We start from the raw sequence: 26,077 nt of genomic DNA on the forward strand, positions 1-26,077 counted from the left end.
TAATATAATACCTGCATATTCTGAACGCGTATCAAAACGTTTAAGAAATCAACAGAGAAGCGAAAAAGCGTAAGGAAAATGGATAAGGGGAATTGTGCCTTCCCTAGCAACCGGTATTCATAACACACTTGCTGATGACCAGTTTATTCACAACGACGAATATAAAACGAATGAAATGCACAAAAAAAATCTAATACATGTGTAAGCATGAATAAAGCTTCGAGGAAAATTTGGATGTAAGAGAGGGTGTCTGCAGGACCACAGACTCTGCCAGCAGAGCTCACAGCCGGACTTGCTACGTGCATTTGTGGCCGGAACCGTGGAGCGCTGATGAGCAACAGAGCGAGCAATGCGTCAACAGCGCAAACTTAAGTGACTTGTGCTGTTGACGCAGTGTCTTCAGATTTGTGTGATTAGTTTACTATACTCCGTATTTTTCACACTTTCACACAAACAAACCCGCATAATTACTCGGAAAAAGTAATGCTGATCCAATGTCCAAAAACGTTGGATTGGAAGCGTATTCTGGCACACCTGAGCGCGACCTCCAAAGTGCGTTGTGCTTTCCTGCAGTTACCTGTCTCAGTAAGGAAAGTTCTATTTACCTTAGAAATTACAAATCCTACTTCTACGATTGTTGAGGTTGATGGTCGTAACTGTAACGACAAAACTATGTACAACAATTCATCTCGATTGAGGAGATATAAAGCGTCCTGAGCACTACAAAGAAGAATTTGTACGTAGTGAGGAAAGAAACAGCAGTAGTTAACAGTTATAGTTATAAACAGTTTCTATAGTCGGGTCAAAACGAAATGAAGCACGGACAGTTGCGTGGGCGGCGGCGTTCGAAGTGGTGCGGTGGAGACAGCAGTTCGAATCGAGGTGGGACCATGGCGAACTGAAGAGATGGGCGGTAGCGAGAATACTTACGCGATCCCAACCGCTGCGATCCACCGCCCCGCTTCGTGCGCAGCCGCTTATGCAACTATATGTGCTTCATGTCGTTTTGACTCAACTATACGTTCTATTATAGGTATGTAGAATAGCGGAAAAATGTGCCAGTCTATGCCATTTTCTGCCGCATCCTTAATGATCTTTTGGCCGTACCAATGCCGTATCTCCCCGCTAAGATAGTTAGATGCTAAGACGCTAAGATAGATGACCCATCTTTACTGAACGTGCGGATCTCAGCGTCTCTTCCGAATCACCTAAAATGTCCATAAGTTTCCTGCGGGACGATGACGAGGTTTGTGAGCCGTATCCAGCTGAGCTCTCAGCTAGCACATCCGTTCAGCGAACAGATCAGCCCAACTCTTTCCCCGTCTCCCTCACATGTGCTTTGCATCTCTTGGAATCCAATCCAATCTTTCTTTTTTTAGTCCATCCAGTGTTGATTCTCCTCAAAACGTTACCGATTTATCTGAGCTTGGCTTTCGATATGATCCGTTGACGACGGTAGACGGACATCTCTCTTAAGTCAAGGTTGCGAAAGTTGGCTAGGTATTGTGTGGGCTCTCTCAAGGCCTGTGTGAGTAGTATTACGTAGACGTGGCAGCGGTGTCTGCCCACGTCTCCGGTGCGAAACGAAATGCTAGAAGAATTGACAAGTAGAACAAATGGGCGGAGAGCTCTTGGTCTGTCAGCTCAACCGCAGCATCCTCTATTCAGTTCTTCCTCCAAGTTGTTCTCCATATTCATAGAAGGTGCGAAAATGATGAAGTTCCCACGGAAACCTCCAAGTTGTATCACTCCGTCCCGCAGTGGACATTCTTTATAGACTGTATTTCCTTTCTGTTCATTCGCAATGTTCTCTTCTCTGGTTCATTTAGTTCTTCGAGCATCATCTCTGCTTCACTTATCTTCTAGAAAAGATTGATATCGGGCGCAAAAAGTTTGAGAGAAATCTTTCATCAACACGTATGCCCCTTCCTTTCAAAGCAGATGATTTCGTTATCCACAGTAATTCAGCCGTAAACAGTTCGCTTACATCACACCGTGCTGCCCCACATCCTTTCCAGTGGGTACGGTGAGCTAGGAGTGAAAGAGCTGCATTGTGGTGATCCATCGACTCGAGACCATTATGACACTTGAAACGGCCTGGATGTGGTCCATGTCGAAACTCTGACGAAATCTAGCTCATTCATGAGGTTGTCTTTACAAAGCATCTTTGATATGCATATGAGAATGATCTTTTTGAACACTTCGTATAAGACGCTCAACAAGCATATCGGAGGAGATTCTCTCGTTCATCTTTCTTATAAATGAGAACATTTAGCGAAAAAAAGTACACTGGATACAATAGGTGGAGTCCGATGTTTCGAGAGCGGTCCAGATCACCTGCACCGTTATAATTAAAAGCTGTCCCAGGCTGTCCCAAGTTTCATGCTCTTGACTGCAACTCGCAATTACAAAAAAAGAAATTGTAGTGGGATCCCACTAGTGGAGTGGGCACGCTTAACAGAAAGGTTGACGAACAAAAAAGGTTCAAGTAGAATGTCTTCGTGATCGCATCCATCTCATAACGGGAAGTGGTGCGAATACCGGCTCCGTTCAGCAATTCTGTTAGCGGAATATTATAGTTGTGGGGGTCCCTGCGCCAATTCCTTGGACTTGTCTTTCTTTGTGTTGCCTCCATAACTTTCTCTTCCTGTAATATTTCGAAAAATCCTCCTGCAAATCTTTCCTGCAGTTGGTGCTTGCCGGCAACCGCCCAATCGATTTGGATCAAGCCCCATAGTCCATCTTCTTTCCAACAACTCGTTGGTGGTCTTCGGAGTTCGATCCAAGTTGGCTTAGAGGCACGTTCAGCACAGGATCGTAATCCTCTCAGCGGCAGTTCGTACTCCATGTTTTGGTCAATGCGCCCAGCGTCCTGAAACAGGGAGTTCTTAAATATGCAATCGTCGTATGCGACCTTTTTCCTCCTTCGATCATCTGTTATCGGATATTCTTTATATCTAATGACTGTAAATAAAAGGAAAAGGAAAAACTAAGAACTGCAAACTGTAACTGTAACTAAAAGGATGATGCTCTCGAGAAGTCAAGCAGACACCACCTCCAATTTTATTTAATTTTAGTTTAGTTAAGTTTTTTTTTTGGTATTTGGTCGTTTTGCGCACGAGCCTTCCCATTGGGCGATTCCTATTTCAACCGGCATTGATCTCTCTTCGTGAAAATAGAATTCCCATGAGAAAGACGAGTGAAAGAAAACAGCTTGGCGAGACGATTGAAGTCTTTATACCAGCTCCTAATTCAAATATTCCGAGCCTTCACTCCTCTTTTGGGGTCTTTCCTACTTCAGCGTAAAAGTCCGGCGAGAAACTTTTAGAAGATTTTCTCGCTGCGGATGACGTCCTCCTCCGTCTACTTCAAATTCGTAAGCTGCTGTGGGTAGCATTTGATGATGCATATGGATTTCTGGCGCAGAGGGCAGAATTCGTAAGAATCGTTTCATGATGGGGCTTCTTCACCACAATGGACGAGTGTACCATCATCTGTCGCAATTGGCTCCTGTTCCTCCCAATCATTTGCAGAACAATCATTTGGAACTTGATGCGCTAAGTAATTCCGAGAAGATCATGTAGGTTGGCGTCTGCGGACATTGTTCTCGCATTGTAAAAACAAAGTTTGAGGCAGTCTCCGAGCCGCGAACATGTCGCTTCCGTCCAAAATCAAAGACTTACTAAGCAACTTTGCCAGAGCAACTCCAACCTTCGCCACAGGTCATTGCAAACCTTCCTGAGCCGAGAAACTCCCTTCTCACATGTCTTGCAAAGACGGTTGGGAAGCATAGCAGTCACTTTCACTTAGCTGAGCTTCTGTTTTTCGAAATCAGGAATTTCGGAGACACTGAACTTTAACGTGAAAAAATCTGCAAGGAAGCGACTTTGTTCGCCGTTTACACTTCATTTACATCCCCGTTCGACGTCCTGAGTCACTTCCACACCACCATGAGGAGGTAAACCTTGCAGAGACATTCCCTCTATACTTTCTCGATCTCGTCAATTGGTGTGACCCGGAAGATGCTGGCACAAATTGGCAGCCCAAACAGATGCGTCCTCATCAATCAACACATTTAAAACTACCACATCCTTAAGCTCGAGTGCTATACAATGGTCAAGCCGACCGTTAGAAGCGGCGCGGTAGAGCTAGGAGTTCTGATTGAAGCGTGTCGCAGTGCCAAGATGAGATAAGGACCCACGTCGAACATAGCCGGTTAACCAACTGCAGCAGACATGAGGTAATATCACAGCTGAATACAATAAAGAAAACGGTTACATCGGAAGAACATGAAGGGTGACTGAACCCCTGTCGGGTTCCATGAGGCTTGCAAGTCTTAGAGCAGACATCCAGGCAGCAGCGCCTTCACTTTGTTCCGATCTCGGAGCATAACGATTTACGATGTTTATGTTATCATGGTATTCCGTCGTTGCCTGGTCATAATATAAGGACGCGGACAGCCTGTGGGACTTGTCACCTTTATATGAGCCGCAAATAGCCGGCAATTTTTTTTCGTCTTTGCTTTATTTTGATGACGTTTATGACAACTCACTACTTCGACTTCGAAACCCATTTATCGTGAGTTCCACTCTAAACCTACAAGCTATCGACTAGCTGTTCTAGTATAATATACTTGTAGACCTGCGGGTAATTACCTACTTCCCATTTCCCTGCGAACGGATGAAGTTCGCATTGCTTTGCGCATAATTGTTTGCCAATTTTTGCACCATAAATCTGAACTTTAGGAAAACAACTAGAATATCCATCAGTTTTGCAGACTGTTTGTGGAGTCTGACATTTTGCTAAACAATTCTCAACATTGTAAAACTCCGGTTAGATGTCACGGGGATAAAGCTACGAACACGAATAGGAGATTATATGGATCATCAGTGCTATTAGCATCACCAAACAACTTTAAGATGACGAATTACACATGAGAAAGACCTCTGTTGCAATGTTCCGCCCGCCCACCCATTTATGAATACGTAAAGGCACGGTAATTCAATTTATACTGACCATATGCATTTTTCGGCGCATTACCCAGTTCTTCTGTTTTTCTGGAGCCGTTACAAACGTACTATTGAATGGAATAGCTTCAACTTCGAACGGGAATTACACTGTTATGTGTGCTGTTACAGCTATTATCTATTGAGTTTTTTTTTTCAGTTTTTCCTCTGTGCTTTCTCAAAGCACCCTTCTGCGGCCAGAACGACTACTTTTCTCCTCATTCAAATTTCGATCATGTTTTTTTAACTGATTTCTCTTTATCCTTATACTCCTTTGAACACATAAAGGGTTATCTACTCACCCTACTTGTCTTTTCCCCTAATGCATTCAACTTGTGAAGAAGAAGAACAACGAGAGAATTCTTATTCTACTGAACTTTTTATTCACACAGTCAAGAAGAGAAAACCACATCACTATTACGAAAACGAAAAGATAAGTGATAAGAGACGTTTCATGGGATTCTTCATGTAGTAGGTATTTGGTATTGCTTCAAAAGAATAGGAAACTCATATCTCTGGGGAGCTCTGCAAATAGATTTTTGCACATTTGAAATTCATAAAAGAAAAAAACCAGCATCAATTGCACATAAATTAAATTCTAGAAGAGAAAGTCACAACACTAGTTGGAAAACGAAAAGGTATACGTCGGCAGGAGATGTTTCTCTCCGCGAACCTCCGCCTTCGTCACGTCATCCATCGTGTTCACTCCAGTCAGCATAAAGCAACTTGCAAAACCATTATCATTTGCAAACTGTATGTCACTATCCAAACGATCTCCGAACATTACCGTCTTCCCGGCGTCAATATGATGGTGTTTCTTCAAAAAATCAGCTATTGGCTTGTTCGGCTTTCCAAAAACTATCGGTGTACGGCCGGAAACGGCTCGAACTGTAGATGAAACCGCTCCAGCTCCAGGAATAACATAATCGGGATTCGGGCTGGGAATCGTTTTGTCCTCATCGGTAACTAGAAATTCCACTTCTTGTCGCTTTAAGAAGGTAGCGGCTTTCATGATTTTAGGATAGCTGAGACGGCAGTCGTAGCTGCAAACGACTGCCTTCGGGATTACGGGCATATCGAAACTAAAGACAAAATCCTGATAGGAACCAGAAGAAAAGTGATCAGGACCGTTGCCAAAACATCGGACTCCACCCATAGTCTCTAGTGTTTCTTTCAAATTCTCTACACCCAGTAGGTAAATCGGTTGCCCACCGTATTCCGGTCGTTCCTTGAAGTATGTAGCCAACACAATAGCAGGAGTGATAAGCTGCTCCCTGGATATCCCTTTGAATCCCATACGCTCAATTTTTGCCAGATACTGTTCTGGAGTCATTGTAGAGTTATTACTGATGATAAATACCGTCTTCATAGATTCTAGCAGATTCGTTACGAAATCAACCGCTCCAGGAATCGGAGTGTCGCATTTCCAGAGCACCCCATCGACGTCAAAGAGAAACGTGTCGTATTTGAGCAAATCCTCTCGTGAAATCCTTATCGGAGCCATTACTGGATTCTGAACGTTTATCATTACATTAACACAACCAATAAGGAACTAAAGAAAGCATAAGGAAAAACTCTGCCCTTCCCAGCAACTGATTTTGTAATGTCTTTGTTGGTGACCAATTTTATCCACGACAATTAAAACAAACAAATAAAACGAGTCCAATACAAAGCAAAGACTGACGCTTCCGTACAAATCTTGCATGAGACAAAGCTTTTCCACAACGCTCACCCATCCATCGATCTACAAACACGTGAACACATTGTGATTTAATATGCAGTAACAATATATAAATAAAGTTTTTTTTACACATTCCTCAAATTGTTGGGCGTTCCTAAATACTACCAACAAAATTTCCACTTTCGAACAGAACGGAAGGAAACCGAATTCTTTTTCACTCTATTTATTTTGCACCCCACTCCTTCACATGTATCTGCCGCACTTTTTTGCGTTTTTTTATGCGCGCTGACTGTCCAACTGCATCGTTGGGCAATTTCCCAAAAAGCAGAAAACGAATACAACTAAATATCTGAAAACTCGTCTTAAAGTTCCTTTTGATGCTATCAACCAATATCGTCGGACATTGTCCCAGCGGCAAAAAAGTGTCCGACAGCATCGTCGGACATTGTCACTAAAGGGCCAATTACGATTTACGACTCAAGAAAACTCCCACAACCATTTATCGCCTCATAGTGGAGTGGAGGTGACTTTGTTCGTCGAACTGTGATGCACAGCGGAGGCGCGTCCTCTGACAGTGTCTCGCAAGCTGAGGAGTTCGACATCTACGTTCCGGGTTCTCGGAATCGGAAGCCTAGCTAAGGGTAAACCACTGCTGAGATTCACCATTCATTTTTCCTGGAAAAATGTTGCTATATGGCTTACCTGATCCAAATAGGTTCGACCTGTGATGAAAGCTAAGGCAGCCATGGCGGGCTGCTTAGTATGGGGAGGAGTTATTCCAGCATATACACTGCCTCAGTACCCTGCACACTGGGCCCTGCTGTCTTAGACGTCGGACGATATGGCGACCGGTGAGACGATCAAATCTCCCGTTCGGCCATTCTTCGCCTCCGCCCTCTGCCCCAGGAAGCCATCAACAACATTAACTGTTACTCACCAACATCAACAGTCGATGAATCCAAATTGGAGCCGTCTTACAAGGAGCTGGAGTAAGTGATCCGCAACGAGATGTCCTTCTACAAATTCGTTGTCGGACACTTTAACGCAAAACTAGGAAAGGCAACAGAAAAGGAATACAGGATCGGTGGATTTCGACTAGGGAACCGGAATGAAAACGGCAATCGTCTTACTGCGCTTTGTCCGCTGCTCGTCTCTTTCATGGGAATTCTCTTTTCATGAAGAAAGATCATCATCAGTGGACGTGGGAATCGCCCAATGGCTCGACTCGCGCGGAGGTCGACTACATACTCATCAATTGGAGATGGTGTCTACTTGATATCTCAGTAATACCATACTTTTGTGGTGGTTCTACTCACCGTCTCCTTAGTGCGAAAATGCAACTCAGCCACATGATGAAAAAAAAACATCTGTATCGGCAAAGAAGGAGGAAAGATGACGATTGCATACTTGAGGGCTCCTTGTCCCATGGTGACAGGCACGTCGAGAAGGACCCACTTCGAGCTGCTGCTCAGAGGACTGAGAGCTTGTGACAAACGTGCTCAAAGCCGCGCACGACAAACTTGGATCGAATTTCGAACACCACCAAGGAACTGTTGGGAGAAAGGACTTTGAGGCTTGATCCGATTGTATCACACATTAAGCGGTTATTAGCAAGCACTAACAGCAAAAACAGTTGCAGGAAGATCTTTCGAAATAGAGGCAGAAGAGTCTGGAAACAGCACAAAGAAGAACGAATCTAAAAGAAGAACGAATCTAAAGAAGTGTTGTAGGGACCTTCGCGAATATGATATTCCGCTAACGGCTTTGCGGAGAGAAGGCGGGATACGTCCCTCTTCTCGTCGTGAGAAGAAGATCATTACGAAGAGGTTCTACTCGAACCTTTTCCGTTCGTCAACTTCACCTGTGGAAACGATCGGTGCGTTTCCACAGGTGAAGTTTCAACAGGTGAAGTTCCACAACAGATCCTCCCTTCGGAAGTACGAGTCGCTATCAAGAGCAGAAAACCTGGTACAGCCCCCAGAACTGATTTTATACCAGCAGATTTTCTTCGGGCTTCTGGCCATCCACTTCATGTAATCTTAGCGGCTCACATGACGTCCTACCTTCAGAAAGAAAGCATTCCCGACCAGTGGAAGACATTATCCATAAAAAAGTGACCACTAGGAAATTCGGAACTACCGTCCGATATCCTTGCTGAGTGCCTTGTACAATGTTTTGACCAAGATCATTCTCACGCGCATATTTAGGATGAAGCGCATCCTCAAGAACAAGCTGGATCCCGTCAGAGGTTCAGCTGTATAGACCACATCCAGACTGTGTCAAAAGTCATAGAGGTTTGCCTGTCCCTTGTTCTAACCTACGTCAACTACGAGAAAGCCTTCGACAGTGTAGGAAAGAATGAAATACTGTCAGCGCTGCTCGATCAAAGTGTGGACGCGTCGTATGTGAAAACATTAACCAATTGCTACGATCGAGGCGCCCCTACGATACAGATTTTCCACCGATCTCCGACCACACCTATTGGAAAGGCGCTACTACTGAAGGAACTCGTCAGCGTCGCTTACGAAATTTCGATATCTTGGATGACAATGGCGAGGGAACGAAACGAGTGGAAAAGATGTTGAGGCCTGCACATCCAGTGGAGGCGGGACATTTAAGTAGGACTCACAAAAGTTGTTTGACTCAGCCTACCTGTCTTTGCCGTGAATGCATCCGATTTGTGCAGAAGAGGTAGAAAAGGCGTATTTTTTATTCCAGCAAACTTTTTATTCATACAGTATAATATTGTCTCCTGCATAATTTCTAGTCTTTTCCACCCCACAGATTTCATAAGTAGTAGACTTTGAGTATTGCTGGTAAACACAAACAAGTTACATCATATAAAAAGCAGTACCATATATTTGGACAAACGATAGGAGTAATCTATGGATTTTTTTGGAAAAAAAATTCAGATTCAGTCATCACAGAACTATTGTATATCACTGGATACAGAGGGAAGAAAATGTAAAACGGCACACTTTAACTTGAAATGGAATGACAAATGAACTGTTTTCGCCTGCGAACTCTTCACAAATGAGGGCAGAAAGTTTTAGCGAAAGAAGCTCGTCGCTTTCATCGCCAGCGACATCTTCGTCGTGGAATCCATACTGAAATCAATGTACAACTTAACGAAGTTCACTTATTCATTTGTTTCTGTTAATATGGAAAAGTTGGACTTGTGCATGAACGAACAGTGATAGGTCAAAGGATCTAATACAAAGTACAATACGAGAAGTAAAATTTGGTATAAAAGAAAACAAAGAAAACAGAACCCATATTCTATTCTCAGGCTTCAAGCAACAAAATTTTCGAAATTCGGTATCAAATATAGTATGTTTCAAATATTTCTAAGATGCTGGAACTTTTTCAGAGTAGCAAATTTAAACAAGTATCATTATAGAACGGACTACTCGTAGTTTACAGAAACTCCACTATATTTTTCAAATATTGAGAAATAATTTATCACTTCTCACCAACGGAGAACGCAAACATAGACGGTGATAGTGGAAGTGAAAATAATTTAAACTCGCGACTTTTTTTGCAATAATTAAAACCCTTAAAACGACGTACTCATTTTCGCACACTATATTAACCTATTCATCCTATGCAGAATATTAAGCACGGTGGAGACATATAATCCAGATTTCTCAACTTTACAGGCAGCATACGACGAATCTAACTTGGTGAAAGAATCCGCGGGAAAACTAGAGGTGAGATTGTAGATTGCGAAACCAGGCGTGGTTCCGCTCATCTCTCCATGATCGGCAAAAAAAAACGATGATTTTAGTTGCGATACGCCACCCTTGTGCAAGTGCCGCATCCACCTGCGAGCGGTCGAAGATCAGTGATATCTCCTCATCATTGATCTACCCAGTCTATTTAAATGAAACCAACGAATAAGCTGCTGAGGAGACCGGAACGTACATAGAGGAGGGTTTTAACGTACCTCGTAAGAACTAACTAACTAACTAGCGTTTCCCTGCCGTCTTTGTCCGACGGTTAAGGAGAGGTGAGCGGAACCACCCCGGATTCCGCAATCTACAACTCCATCGTTAGTTTACCACGGATTAATCACAGGCAGCATACACCTCACCAGGTTAGATTCTGCTGCCTTTAATTGGAATTGTTTACCTTCAAACAACAAATTACTAACATGCATCGAAAACGTAAAAAGCCTAACATTTTCGTAGAGAAGCAGATCTGGCGTGTTCAGCAAAGTTTTAAGGATTATTTAAAATACCTACCTTCCAGTTTGTAAAGTCACAAAGATAGGAATACAACACACCGCTTACCTTGGCGTCAAATTTGCTCCAACAGATTCCTCGGCTTTTGCCTCAGATCCCAAAATCTTTTGCATCTGAAAATACGCTTTTCCAAAAATATTTTATCGAAAAAAAAAACTTAAAAAAAAAACGACAACACTGCTCCCCAACAGACTTTGAGACTCCTATTCTAATTCATATTTTTTGTTTTTCTGTTGTAGTGATATCAGCTGTGAGTGTTTTATAATGACATCATAACAATTACCATCACGAGTAATAGTTTGTTAAATTCAGAAAAAAAAAATGACTGCGAAGACTTTGAATAATAAAATCACAAATACTCATCAGTTCCTTACCCTAAACGATTTTTCGATTGAGAACGAGGGAGCTTATTTTTGTCATAACGCCTGTACTAGAATGCGTCATAGTCCAAACCTAATTATCACTGGTACCTAATTCGTCCTCAAAAAGACTAACTTGATATCACGTTTGAAGTCGGATAAAGGGAACAATGCACGGTTCACGAAGAAACAAAACCTTATTCGGGAATGATTAGCAACTATTGTTTCGGGACAGTCATGCAGTAACACTTTTCTGAGGCAAGTCACCAAGGGAAGTCGACAAAAACAGATCAATTAGGCCAACAATTCATGATTAATTAACTAATTAACTACTTCATAACTCTTCTCAACTGTTCAGTACCTACCTGTTTATCCTGTACACGAACAATAGCATCGTTGCGATCTGCTTTTGTTTGAATTCGATCAAGCATCTGATTCTGTTCATCAACCTCACGTCCCAAATCTTCACCCAAACGTCGCAAATTACGAAGATTCTTCGACATAGCATCTAAACAAAAAACATTTGAAGAGTTCATACAAAAATTTCAAATGAGGAAATAGGTTTTACCGAGGTTCTCATCTATCTGATTGTCCATCACCTCCCATCGGGTGCCTTTGATGGCATTTCGGCTTGTTTCGCTCAATGTGGACTGTTGTCCACTAGTTGTTCCAGAAAAGGAAGCTGACGATCCACCCGTATTAATATCCCCGACTGTATCCGCCAGTTTGGATGCTGATTTAGACTGCGGCATCTGTAAATTTTCACTTCAAATAGAGACGAAAAAATGAAACATTAGCGTAAGAACTTTTCGTTATCTTCTACAGTCGTAACATATATCGTAACTCACCTCAGCCACCGCATCTGGCGGCTTACGGCTGAACTTATTCTTGAAAAATCCGCCAAAAACAGATTTCAAACTGTTCAGATTACGTTGTGTAATCTGTAACAACATTGTCAAGAAGACGTTCATTAAAAAAAGCTTAGAAATGCCAGGAAAGTGCTTCGTACCTGCGTTGTCCTATGGATCTCGTCAAGATTACGTTCAGTCCTTTCTAACTTCTCACGCTGTTCCAACAAATCCTAAACGTCTATTTACGCAACATAAAAATGACAAATGCTTGTGTTTTATATCAGCCTCGCAATAAAATTAAAACTAGAATTAATTCTTCCAGAAATCTCGGGAATTAACTGAAAAGTGAATTTTCGCCCGTGAAATTTTCCGATTTTCGTGAATTATTTTCATTTTTTACACCTGGACCGCTCAGCAGACAAATTTGGTTAGTTCAATGTTGGTTTTGGGTGAAAACAATGGGATTGGTTCAGATTGCTGAATTTTAAGTCATTCAAAAGGAAGACTCGACCCGCTTCATACAACATAAGCTTCATTCTAATTGATAACCCCGAATGTTTGAACATCCCTAATAAGTCGCAAGCAAATGAGGTGAATAGACATATGTAGGTTCAACTGCCCTGAACAGAACAGGTCGCTAAACTAAATCATCATGAGTGAAAAGGAACAGACTCATGAGCAAAGAGAAAAAACTCCTTGGCTCTTACGCAATTTATGTGATAAAAAAGAGTTTTCCTAACCTGAGCGGTTTGAGCTCCAATTTTCTCTGAGTTTTCTAAGTGACGCCTTGATCTTTCTGTGCTGTCCAAAGATTCTTGCATATACTTTTCAATCTCTCGTTCATAGTAATCTGCTTCATCTTCAATGTTATCCGAGCGCATAGTATAGCTCTTTAACTTGGCTGCAATAGTGTCATAACCATATGCTATTGTATTATAAGCTAAATCATAAGTAAAGAATTCAAATCATTTGTAAATGGAAAAGAAATAAATTATAGCGTACCTATTAGACCGAAAAACAAAGACACTCAAATGAATAAAATAATATTGGATAAAACTTACTAGTGCCCGTTGCACTGCTGCTCTTGTAATCATCATCGAATGGATTCGCCATTAAAAAAAAAGAGATAGAAAGACCTAAAATCCAGGGAAAGACCTAAAAATAAAACGGTCTTGAGTCAGATCGTGAGAGATTAACATAAGTAAAGAATTCAAATCATGTGTAAATGGAAAAGAAATAGATTAACAAGTGATTCTATTAAAAAAATCAATAACAACGGCAAACAAAAGGTACATCCATGATACGAACATATACGACATAAAAGGAATAAACTACAGTATTTACATTTATTCAACGCTAAAAGTATTGTCACACGTTTACCTACAACGTACAATAAAATTTGCACTTATGAGTGTTTATTATCAATAAATAAATGTGAATATAATGCTATGCTATATGAGTTGAGAAAACCTAACAATGTGAGAAATGTGAGGGTATTTCAATGAGGTCGCTTACGGAAAGATTCGTACATAACATATCTTACTGCAACTGTGAATACTCCGTCGGTGTCAGGATCTTCGACTGCATCTTTTTGATCAATGGAACTGAAAAATAACAGATAATTGGATTAAATTGTCTTAGTGCCTGAAGAACAAGGTCAAGCAATACCCACACCACACTTCATCTTAAACAGAATAAATTCATATAAGTACCCTCACACAAAAGGAAATGCGCGCGCTCAAGAAAACTTGGGCGCAGTTACTGAGTGTATCCGTTCTATTTGAACTTCAAAAAAGGATTCTGATTGGAACTGCGACTAAGAGAAGAATATCAAATAAAAAATAATCCAGAAGAGGAAGTAGAAATTTGAAGGACAATTTATGAGATTATTATTTTAAGATTTTTACTTGTTACTATAGAATGTCCAAACATGGCTTCCTTTCCCGGATCATGCATATGCAAAAAAGGTAATGGAAATAGAACTATTAACTAGGAAAGTGGAAAGCAATTGAGCTAAAAGAATTCAGAAGTTAGAAGTTGGAAGCGTAAACATGAACGTTTTGGAATGTGAACGTCGGCGAACAAGAAACTTCGCGGAATGTTTCTCAAGAGGTGGAAATAAGAAATATAAAATGCATTAGAAGTTACGAGCGTGCAGATGAATAGGCACATCATGAGTTCCTGTTCAGCAATCATAAACATTTACGTGTTTACAATATAGAACTCCGGTCTGACACAAACATATTAACCCCAAATTTATCGAACGAACTGGTCATAGTTGACACTCTATTAAAAACTTGACAATTTGGGAGATTAATGCATTAATGATTAGGAACAATCTTAGAAAAAGTTTACAACGTTTACGGCGATGAGATGAGAAAGCAACGAAACCGTCCAATCGTACATACCAAAAACTAGTTCTAAACCTAGCAATCAATGTGCCAGATCCACCTATTAATCTTCGTATCCTCGACTGTCTCACATAACAAATGTATTCGATTACCTCACACGTGAAAAAGACTTCTAGTACATAGTGAATATTAATTTTCTGATTTTGATGATGAGGAAGGAACACACCAGGGGTATGCTCAGATATAAGATTCCTAAAGTACTATAATACGTTTCTACCAAATATTTGAGAATCGAAATTCGCATAAAAAGAATCTAGAATGTCACGTTTCAATGGCAGAAAAAGTACCATTCAACGACAGTATCCGAACAAATCGGATTTCCTTATAATGCTTTTCCTCCCGCCCGCACTTTACGAAATATTGATGACAAGGTTGATTCAGGGCAACAAAACAGAGAGTTATGTGATTGAAAGGAGGATACACGCACTGATGTTACTTTACCATGAAGTTGAATGGTTACTGCGAGGCAAAAATTCTGCCAGGTATGCTACAAAATATATAAACGACAAAACTGTAATTTTGTGCCTAGATACTTAGTCTAATTATTCAAAATGGTAAATGGTTTTAAGTAAAGCAACCACGACATATGTTCGGTGCATAGAAGCAACTATTCGTAGTCAAAATAGAAAAACAAAAACTAGCCCTGAAAAAATCACCTGTGTACGCAACTGTGGCGTCCCAGCCTGGTTTCGCCCAAGTTGCATGTCGCGTTTCGTTTCGAGCACACATAGATGGATACGCCCAAATGTGGTACACAATGTACAGTTGACCGACCTGAGCAAACAAATGTTCATCAAATGTTGTACATAAAAGAGACCATTTTGGTCAAATTCGCTTTGCATACAAAAAATAACAAAAGGCTCAAGGAATATATATATATATATATATATATATATATATATATATATATATATATATATATATATATATATATATATGAACTAAGAACCACTAACTAAAACCAAGGAGGGAAACAAAACAACCTCTAAAACGTGGAACATTTACCACCAAACAGCGGCAACAATGTCAAGAACAAAAACGTGAGATAAGCGATAGCACTAGAGAACACTGAAGCATCAATACACCCATTCCCCCAACTGCACGACTTTGCATATATTAAAAAGATGTCGGAAATAAGTAGCTATCGTTCAAAATCTACTAGTCCCTTCCGTCCAATTTTGCATGTACACGTATGTGAAGAAAGCAAATATTATTGTATCTTCATGCCGCAGAAAAAAAAAAGAAATATGGCTAAGGAACAACAGAAACCACATCTTGCAAACAATAGCTACAATTTGAAAGTCGAAATCTGCTTTTATGTATGCATGTGATGTAAACATAAAAATGTAAATGATGATGTGATGATAAACATAAAAATGTACAGTGACCATGTGCTATGGGAAACATACACGTTCACAGTAGGATTTTATAGATGTGCACGTGCACAGTTTAATGCTGTTGCTTTTATGTTTCTAGAGGGCATCAGAAAATTTCTGTCCATCAAATAACCCATGAGATCGCCCGGACTTCGGGATGACTGGTCAACAGAAATACCAAGACTCGTCAGAACAAACAACAGCGCTCTTTCTCGGATAAAGATACGAAGGCACCAGTAGACGTAATTAAAAGCACACCGGTATAACTAATCACATGAAAAAAGCACCTAAGGTACTTTTTAAAAGTGATTGCGAGGAAAAGGCATGTGAGGATTTATTCACTATTGTATAATATGATATTGTTATTGTTTGTTCAAAGTAGTCAAAGAAAAACACCTTACAGCATGCCGACAAGGCGACTTTACCTCACAAATAAGAGTTTAACCATTTTCCTGCACAGAACCTCATGAATTAATAAGTGAACCATGAAATGAGAAAAAATACCGATCAATCTTCTCTGATCAACTTGAACCTTTGATTTGAGATGAAACTGGATATATTTTGCAGTAGTATTACTAATTGACTAGCCGAGATGATAGCTGAAAGGGCAAGGAGAACATTCAAGCTAATGGTCATCACAACTGTGGTTATTCTGAGAGCGATAATTATAAGAGCAGGAAGAAAGCTGGATAATTACAAGATCGGAACAACATCTGAAAAAAGACACCCTTTCTATAAATGCTACAAGTAGAAGAACCATGGGCTTTCGAGCCCCGTCAGCATAAAATAATGTTATCATAAGTGATAGTGAGCTTAGCGGCAATGGGACCGACGCTCATTTAGTGCGAAAATGGCAAGAAAAGGATCACCATTTCTAAGCTGTCTACAGAATTTGGAGGTTTATTTGGCCTGAACAGTGGTACAAGAGCGTTCGCACCACAACGATTACCTTCTCCTCTAGTTCTATTAGTACCAATAATCGATAAAATGCGATTTAGATCTGCTGTGATGAATTATTTCAGTAGGGACTTTCTAGACTGCGGTCTCTTAGGCAAAGATGCGAAAGGCAGGACCTAGACTGTTCGTGGAATATACTAAAAACCTTACCGTCTTCCCTATACCCTTCCGTTTTTAAATCTTATTTATCGCTTTCCGTTGTTATTAAAAAATCTACAGGTACGCACAGCCACTGTTGATAATCACCCGTGCGACGATTCAGCTACAAAATACTACATATACACTTATACATGTCTTATGTCATACATACTACATATACACTTATACATACTCATACTTATGTAGTTACAGAAGCTCGATTAAAACATTCTATAGATCTCTAAGACATGTTTCAGTTGCTACGCTGGTGAACTCACAGTAAGCGTAAGAAAGAAAAAAGAAAAAGGAGACTCATGCATGTCAATAGATATTTCCACACCTCAGTTTAAAGAATGTAAACGCATAGGAACGTCATTTTAAAACTCTTTGAAACTTATACAATCATTTTTAGAAAGGAACAACTACGAGAATGAGAGCCTCTCCAAAGGACATATCAAGCTCTGTTGATAATCACCCGTGCGACGATTCAGCTACAAAAAAATTAGAATCTCTGGCTTAGTCCTCAGAATCTTAAAATAAAATGCTTAAAAAAGTGACCAACGGAAAGAGCAGAAGACTGGGAGTTTTGCGTGACCCGAATCTATAATGAATCAGCTTACATATACGTATTGAACGTATGAATTCACATTCATAAAGTGATTCATTACAGATGGATTATGATTCATTGTAGATAAATATCTCAAACACCGACACTCAGCTTTTTTGTTCAGATGTCCCAACAGATGAGCCAAGGTTCTCACAGGTCTTACCCTAGTATCATATCAATTATTTTAGCATCAAAAGATTTTGGACTATTGTTAAGTCCCACATTAATACTACAAGGAAAAATATGGTGAAAAATTAACTGGAATCGCTATTCACCTGAGCGAAAAATCCTCCTACGTCCTGATTAGCATCGCGTCTGAAAGTAATGCCCTTCGCCCATGCATTAGCCCATTCAATCATTGATCCTGGCTGAAAGGAAACTGCTAACAATACGAATATTATTAAAAACTTAAATAAGAGTTCATCATTACAGTAACTCATAAGATGTTCAAAGATGAAGAAGAGTCAATGAAACATACTGTAAGTACATACGACCGGAGATCGTAAACATGAGACGGAGGTCGTTGCTCTGGTTCGCGCCAATAGCTGAATGACTTCACGATGATGTTTTTGCGACGACCGCAGAGTTTTGCCACCTCTGTGTCAGCGGCACTAACAGCACTATCGGACGAATGCATAGCTATCGAACTGAAATCGAATTCTCTAGCTCATAATATAGCGACAACTGATTAAAGAAATGGGGGAGGTTTATCTACGAAATAATGCATGGATTATGAAATATTGCGTAGGTGAAAATTTGTTGCAGTGCTCTTTCTCACAGCGGACGGGACAAGAAAAGTGCTGACTCATCCACCTATATCTCAACATATAAACTGTAATCGGGGAAATGGAAAGGAAACGGTCCTTCTACAGGGATAATACGAATAAGACCCAAAAAATACATCAAATATCAAGTGAACACGGTCCTTTGTTAGTTTTTAGGTTGCGATGAAATAATGCAAGAGCGCTTATGTTAACCATAATCGAGTCACAGATGAACTGAAGAGAGAAGTACTCAACGCCGTGTTCAGCAGGTCAACGGCACATTAACAGGTCCTTCGATTTCGACTGAGGCGAGATGGGGCGGGGAGGGGGAAGGACTTGTGTGCCTGGCAGTTAAAAGCGTGCGGTTTATTGGCTGCGTCGCGAAGGTCCGATTGGACAAGTTCAGGGCACCATTAGGTTAGAGACTAACTTATCTATATCCTTGAATCCATTTGTGTGTCGCCACAAATGTACAGCCTGATCTTTTGTCCTACCATAGGAAACCGTCCATGAACCGATCAAAGCAACAGAGGGAAGCTTAAAAATAATGGTAAACGTGCATGAGATCACGATGCTCTCATATGCAGTAAATGGAAGTAATAGCGAGAACTATTTCAATACCAAATTCTGAATAAGAACAAACCTTATTACTCATTTCCTCTCTGTAGTTGCCAAATGCTTTGAGGTATTTTTCTTTCTCTCCAGGACGGAAATTGTGAGCTAAATATAGTAAGCAATTACCAACGCTAATAATACGAAATGCTAACAATTACATACTAGCAAACTCATAAATATACTCAGAAGAACTGAGCAGACTAGAGTGACTTTGCTTCTGCCATCCACTGGGATCCATCTGTTGGCCAGTCTGAAAACCACTCCTTCGGAAAGGACGACAAGTTCGAAAAGAACAAACAAAATTGACATGTTTAACCAGACCAAAAAATCTATCACCAGTCGTTTCTTTAATTAAGAAAAAATTCAAGAATCGTTATTACCAAAAGTTTGCTAATCCATCCTTGCTGCTTCGGCGCGGATTCCACCGGTTTTTCTCCTTTGTCATCTTTACTGCTTTCGTCTTTTCTTGTAATGCTTGTTGTGGAAAATCTAAAGTTTGTTTTATTATACGACTACGTCAACTAATACCTACATCGAAACATTTGCTGAGCAACAAAACAACACAAATGAAATGCAACCAGCAAGATTTTTCATCACGAATCATATGATTACTTCAAACAGAGAAATTGTTGATTAGTCTTAAAGGAGCCTTGTAGCGATCGAGCGATAACGCAAATAAACGACTAAGATGAACATAAGTACGGAAACCTAATGCAATAACAATCTAAAGGTCATATTTACAGAGTTCTACTGAGATTTGATTGCTGATATGCAAAGTCTCATGGTTACACCGAAAACTGCAAAAAGCAAAACATCAACTACCCTTCCAAATATTTCAGCATTTACAGTTGAGTCAAAAAGCCTGAATCCTGGTGCAGTGGAGTAGGCAGTTGCGATCGTAGTGCAGAGATGAATACAAGTCCCAACGCTCCACTAAGAGCACAGCCGCTTACGCAGCTGCACCAAATTTCAGGTCATTTTAATCCGAGTGTATTTTGAAGACAATCAATTCTTCGTGGAGAAATGACGGTTGTTCATCGTAACCTGATCATAACACACCGATCGAAATGTCTTGACTCGTAACAAAAGGAGGTAACATTTTAGCTTAAATTAATCATCTCATACAACACCCAACTGTTCATACCATAAGGATTGGGTATAGCTTCAAAGGATTAGAATTTCTCTGTCTCAGAAAAACTCTGCAAATAGTGATCTTAGCATAAATAAGAGTTTACAAAGAGTTTACAAAGAGGGAGTATCAATTAACATATCAAATGGACCTAGAACAAAAAATCACAGTACTAGTTAGAAAACGAAAAGATATATGTCGGCAAGAGATGTTTCTCTCCACCAACCTCCGCCTTCTTCACGTCATCCATCGTGTTCACTCCAGTCAGCATAAAACAACTTGCAAAACCATTATCATTTGCAAACTGTATGTCGGTATCCAAGCGATCTCCGAACATTACCGTCTTCGCGGCGTCAATATGATGGTGTTTCTTCAGAAAATCAGCTATTGGCTTATGCGGTTTCCCAAAAACTATCGGTGTCCGTCCGGAAACCGCTCGAACCGTGGAAGAAACTGCTCCAGCTCCAGGAACAACAACGTCGGGATTAGGACAAGGAAATGTGTAGTCCTCATTGGTAACCAGAAACTCCACTTCTTGTCGCTTTAAGAAAGTAGCGGCTTTCATAATTTTTGGATAACTCAGGTGGCAGTCGTAGCTGCAAACAACTGCCTTCGGAATTACGGGCATATCAAAACTAAAAACGAAATCCTGATAGGCACCAGAAGAAAAATGATCTGGACCGCTTCCGAAACATCGGACTCCACCCATAGTATCCAGTGTATTCTTCAAATTCTCTACACCTAGTAAGTAAATCGGTTGCCCAGCGTATTCCGGACGATCCCTGAAGTATGCGGCCAACACAATAGCAGGAGTGATAAGCTGCTCCCTGGTTATCCCTTTGAATCCCATTCGCTCAATCTTTGACAGATATTGTTCCGGAGTCTTTGTGGAGTTATTGCTAATGATGAATACCCTTTTCATTGACTTTAGCAGATTCGTGACGAAATCAACCGCTCCAGGAATAGGGACGTCGCCTTTCCACAGCACACCGTCGGCATCAAAGAGAAATGTATCATATTTGAGCAACTCCTCTCGAGATATTTTTACCGGAGGCATTGTGGTGGAGTACCACTTCTGGATTCTGAACAAATAACGAAACGTCCACGCAAACAACGAGGAACTGAAGAAAGCATAAGGAAAAATCTGCCTTTACCAGCAACTATAACAATTTTTACAACGCACCTATTAGTGGTTAATTTTATTCACGGTGGCGAACATAGAACAAATCAAATCGAGAGCAAAAAAAAAACAATACACGTTGACACACGATCTAAAGTAGAAGTAACGACGCCAGTGTTCGAAGGACGAACGTGTGCAAACGGTTATTCTCACAATAACCTTGAAAACAGCCGAATATGTCACGGTTTTCTATTTATCTTACTGCAAAAACAGGGATTACAATTCAAACGAGTATTCCCAATAATAAGAGGATATCTTTATTTTTGATTTTATGGACACCCAAAAAGGCCACCTCAATTTGTGATAGTCGTGTATTAGATAACAAGGGAAGCATCAAAGAAACCAACAAATAAGTGAACAAAATAAACACAAAAAACAGCTAAAATGCGAATGTTGGTATCGCTATATGAATATGAGTTCGAAAATTGATAATTTCTACAGAGAAAGTCTAGAGACCTTAAATACTTAATTTCCACTCAAGAAATTGTAAGTGATAACATCTTCGCTCAACTCTAACATACTTCAATGAGCCTCAGTTCACAAGTATTTTCCGACTGGTTTCAATTACTGGAGATGAAAAACTGATAAAGTTCAGTAAAAGACAAGAATAAATTGAACTATCGCTCGCACTAGGCAGTACTAAATGAACTGCAGTGGACACATTTAAAACCACCACACTGCTAAGTCCTAATCCCACTACAGAAAGATATTACGTCGGAAAAAAGCAAATGCCAACGATAATTGATTCCAAAGTCTGCATAAAAACATGATTCGAAACTTAGGATAAGCTGTAAAACCACAGAACCACTAATATGTTTGCGCAAAAAAAAAAAAGAACGCACGAATATTTCTCGAGAAGAGAACTGAGAATTCCGAAAAAGATGAAAGTATATCTGTCCTATGAAGAAGCAATTCCACTGACGTGCGTAGTTACTCATTCAAAAAACAAACATCGTTGTTTTTGCAAACTCATGATATTTCCAAGCAGCTCTCAGATAGTCATTGAACAGTGAGAAATACCAAAGAACTCATTTGGAATTTACGCAAGGTGAAAAGGAAGACGATCACGATTACTATAAATTCTGCGAAACTCTACCAAACACTGCTTTTATTGCAAATCAAACATTCCTATGCACTGTTTCCATATAGCTATTGAAAATGCCAAAGCGCTTTGTTGGGATTTCTGGGAAAGACTAAGAAAAAATCTGCTAGACATCGGTGAAGGTGAAGAGTTATGCGACTATTTGGTTACAAAACGAGAGGAATGCAAAGGAGCCTTCCACTCAAACAATTCAATAACTTTCAACACTAAAAAAGGGTTACTAGTTATAGAAGTGACGCTGAGGTAAAACCAAACCACACATTAGCTCAAAAACAATACGATTAGTCACCAGCAAAAGTTGCAAAACTAGCTCACTTCGAAATATTCTGCCGGAGAATGGGAGTTTGTCGGGGAACACACGTCAGGAGGAAAGTCCCAGTTCGGTTCATGGCTAAATAATACCACATAAAGAGCAGTAACTAGAACTCGAACAACAACCACCAAAATTCCCGAATAGCAAGAATTTCGTCGAAGATGCAGGAACGACATGTTTAAAAGGAGTCCATCGTATAGCAGTAGTACGAAAAAAATCCGATAAGCATGTTCGAGCGTAGACCCCAGACTCACAGTAGTAAAAGATGAAGAATAAAATTATTTCATTCGTCGCAAACAAGAAGTTTACAGTTCTTCTCCGATAAACGAAACAACGATGCAAAATTAATCAACAACGATGGTAACAATACTAACATTGTAAAGATCCTAAATTCAATTCACTAAATGCTTGAATTCCTATTGAATTAAGAACTCTCAAACTAGAAAAAGCTGCAAAGGAACAGATAAACAGTAAAAAGGGATCTACGTTACTGACGTAACGTCCAGAATATTCATAAGATCATCTCAGCGACAATTCCTCAAAACTGAAAGACCTAAGAATCTGTGTTTGATTCGCCACCACGACGCGCCAACGGTTGGATTGTTTCCGCATGGATGTGGGTCTGACGTGGGCTTCGTACTCCCTGATCATCAAGCTGTCCACCTGTGTAATGAAGACGACCATTGATAAGTACTCGCTGACCTAAATAGAAGAAATGGTGAGGTTCGAGCACGAAAAAGTTTAGTTATAGATAGATAGGAAAATACATGGAGAATTTAATAGAAAAACATGATGAGATGACGACCAGCACTGCAATAGTATAAAAAGAACGAGAAACAAGCTTCTGTCGATCAAAATTAGCCTTTAGGACTAATACCGGACTATAACGAAAGCATTTAAAAAAGACCAACCTTTCTTTATATTTTTCGCAACGAACTCAGCTGTTCTTCCGAATGCAGTTATGGTGTGACGCTCAGTCTTAATATATTTTTTTAAGTAACATCAAAGGATTTAACGAAGAAACCGACATTTTAGCAAAATGAAAGAACAAGCGATGAAAAAACGTTATCAGACGTAGAAGGAAAAGCTGTTGTATGAAAAATATGCAATTTCTGCAAAACCCTACCTGATCTTTGTATTCTCCATTACCCAAACGAAGCCTTGAGTTAGTGATGACGTTGATTATTGAGTAAGGGCGATCGTTCTTTGCCGTTTTGAAAACAGGATCATTTGCAACACCACCAACAATTTCCACTCGGTTCATGCTAAACACAATAAGGTAGATCATAAAGTGATGCAGCAAAAAGTGGTTTGAAGGAAAATGTTGAGAAATAAACCTGTAGGCATTTCCTCTTCTTTCCTGAGGTTGCTCAGCAAACAAGGCTTCAACCTAAAAAAAGAGAGGATAAGGATAATAGTAAGTGAAATCTTAAAAACTGAATGAGAAGGATAATCGTTTACCTCTTTTTTCGTGGGCTGTTCAGCTGCTGTTGCCGAAGAGAACGAGAGAGTTCTGGAGACCAAGCGAGGAATGAACGAGGTGGTTCGGAGCATCTAGAACTCTACGGAATAATACATATGGCTAAAGTTGCTGATAATTACATCCATTCAGATCCTAAGCTAGTCTACTAAACAGAGAACAAGGCGACAACGTCGTAGGCACTGACAAATGAGGCATGATTGTGTCACGACCCCTCTTGGTTTTGAGGAAAAAGAAACTCCCAAAAAACAACATAATAACAAGAAAAATCACATTTTTAACAAAACGACATAAACCACCCAAAGGGGAGATCGCAATCCAAAAAAGGAGAAAATGTCTCAAGTATTTGTTAATCGGACTAATGTGCATATTCACCAAAAACCAAAAAACACTCACATATAAATAGTGACATGTTTGAATGCCGCTAGACCGCATCACTTAATAGCTTAGGATAAGATATGCGCGGTAATGATATGAATGTTTCTTATGCCAGACTACTACGAATGAAACCGCCATCATGTGTGATTAGTAAAGAACATGAAGACGTTGCTAGCTAAACGCACATGATTTTTAAGCGGTATATCGAAGTATTCACCTCTCTTTCAGAAGGAATAAATGCGCATGCGGGCTTGTGCACTGAAGCAGGTGAAAGTTCGTCTAAACTACGCGAGATATTCTTTAAATTACGAGATATCACGTTCAGGCAAGGCTAAATGAAGAATGTTCCATCTCTTTAGATTCGCCTATTCTGCAAGAGGTAATCGGTATGTGTTCATCAATGCATGACAGTTCTTCTACCTGTGAATGTTTGCTGGTCTTCAGGTCAAATGACGAATTCAGATACACCACCTTTCAGTGGTTCTCTGCGTGGAGATTTAAATATTTAAGATGGAAGTGTTACTTGATCACATAAACCATCTTTTCAAAATTTTGCTTAGCCACTGCATTGCAATTTTTTCTTTTAAGACCTCGTCACTAAGTAAGTAGAAAAAAAATGAGAGAATATCCCTGACTAGAGTTTGTTTGTTTCAATTGTTAGTAGAATTACTGTTGTCGAAAAGTTGTCTACTGCCCAAAACCAAGAATCGAGCCATTTTCTTAATTCCCAATTTCTTCACATCTTCAAGCCAAAAAGGTGCCTTAGAAGCAGAATCTTACCGACTACAACTGATCTTCCATTGAAATACAGCGTAGTCCACCGAAAATGAATTTTCTAATAAAAAAAAACTAAAATGCGTTCTGATTGAGATGATTGATTATGTCAAAAGTGCATAACGTCAATGCTAAACAAACGAACAACAGACAAAGATATGACGATGAAGATAATGTACAATCGATACACAAATGATGTTTACCCTATCTAACTCACTGTTACTATCTGATCAGGATAAAAGCTGCAAAATGTCGTAATCTGGCTAGCAACTTTCATACATGGAAATACGGCTGAGAAAGGGAGCTCAAGAAAAAACTTAGCGTCATGTATAATCAGGAGCAGTCCATACTTAAAAGATTAAACAGATGAAACTAAGCATTAGCATTTAACTTTCTCTTACTGCGTGATTCGATTTTAGACAATTAATTGTTGAAATTATCATTTCAATTCCTCAAAACAATTGTATTACATAGTAAGTATAGTAATAGGTGAATAGTTTCAAAAAATTAAAACTATATCCAAACTGACCGAGGCAAAGCAAAACCACTTATGCTCCGAGAACAAGAAGAAGAAAGAGGACAGATATAATGCTAATAATCCTAACAAGGAGCTAGCTATTGGACTTTGTATTTAACTAGAAGGAAACTTCACCAGTTTCCACTTCCAAAGAAGGAATAACAAAGGTTTCCCTTAATTGTATTCGCAACATGA

General features: G+C 39.9%; 5 protein-coding genes across 6 annotated transcripts; all 5 read right to left on the bottom strand.

Annotated features, from left to right (window-relative positions):
- Nucleotides 1-5,625: 5,625 nt before the first annotated feature.
- On the bottom strand, nucleotides 5,626-6,510 carry RB195_009414 (uncharacterized protein; the record flags this gene model as incomplete). The annotated part of the gene is made up of 1 exon (XM_064189959.1): nucleotides 5,626-6,510. The coding sequence occupies one exon, from the start codon at nucleotides 6,508-6,510 to the stop codon at nucleotides 5,626-5,628; it is 885 nt and encodes a 294-aa protein (XP_064047542.1).
- A 121-nt stretch (nucleotides 6,511-6,631) lies between these two features.
- RB195_009415 (uncharacterized protein) lies at nucleotides 6,632-9,421 on the bottom strand (the record flags this gene model as incomplete). Its single annotated transcript, XM_064189960.1, has 2 exons — nucleotides 6,632-6,750; nucleotides 9,340-9,421. 2 exons carry the CDS (start codon nucleotides 9,419-9,421, stop codon nucleotides 6,632-6,634), a joined length of 201 nt encoding a protein of 66 aa, XP_064047543.1.
- A 315-nt stretch (nucleotides 9,422-9,736) lies between these two features.
- Nucleotides 9,737-13,254, bottom strand: RB195_009416 (uncharacterized protein; the record flags this gene model as incomplete). Its single annotated transcript, XM_064189961.1, has 8 exons — nucleotides 9,737-9,794; nucleotides 10,980-11,044; nucleotides 11,656-11,798; nucleotides 11,859-12,042; nucleotides 12,139-12,231; nucleotides 12,300-12,371; nucleotides 12,882-13,042; nucleotides 13,203-13,254. The coding sequence occupies 8 exons, from the start codon at nucleotides 13,252-13,254 to the stop codon at nucleotides 9,737-9,739; spliced, it is 828 nt and encodes a 275-aa protein (XP_064047544.1).
- Nucleotides 13,255-13,680: 426 nt separating this feature from the next.
- RB195_009417 (uncharacterized protein) lies at nucleotides 13,681-22,909 on the bottom strand (the record flags this gene model as incomplete). Of its 2 annotated transcripts, XM_064189962.1 has the most annotated exons (12): nucleotides 13,681-13,745; nucleotides 15,209-15,326; nucleotides 17,906-17,998; nucleotides 18,109-18,175; nucleotides 18,825-18,931; nucleotides 19,038-19,114; nucleotides 19,172-19,259; nucleotides 19,390-19,498; nucleotides 19,622-19,692; nucleotides 20,365-21,220; nucleotides 21,407-21,477; nucleotides 22,736-22,909. In XM_064189962.1, 12 exons carry the CDS (start codon nucleotides 22,907-22,909, stop codon nucleotides 13,681-13,683), a joined length of 1,896 nt encoding a protein of 631 aa, XP_064047545.1. The 2 variants fall into 2 exon arrangements, with proteins under 2 accessions (XP_064047545.1, XP_064047546.1); XM_064189963.1 differs by lacking the exons at nucleotides 19,622-19,692; nucleotides 20,365-21,220; nucleotides 21,407-21,477 and having other exon boundaries at nucleotides 18,109-18,277; nucleotides 22,736-22,809.
- A 377-nt stretch (nucleotides 22,910-23,286) lies between these two features.
- On the bottom strand, nucleotides 23,287-24,287 carry RB195_009418 (uncharacterized protein; the record flags this gene model as incomplete). The annotated part of the gene is made up of 5 exons (XM_013447225.1): nucleotides 23,287-23,435; nucleotides 23,645-23,711; nucleotides 23,860-23,998; nucleotides 24,071-24,123; nucleotides 24,195-24,287. The coding sequence occupies 5 exons, from the start codon at nucleotides 24,285-24,287 to the stop codon at nucleotides 23,287-23,289; spliced, it is 501 nt and encodes a 166-aa protein (XP_013302679.1).
- Nucleotides 24,288-26,077: the final 1,790 nt, after the last annotated feature.

This window comes from Necator americanus, chromosome III (assembly GCF_031761385.1).
Source record: "Necator americanus strain Aroian chromosome III, whole genome shotgun sequence".
In the NCBI taxonomy this organism is placed as follows: Eukaryota; Metazoa; Nematoda; class Chromadorea; order Rhabditida; family Ancylostomatidae; genus Necator; species Necator americanus.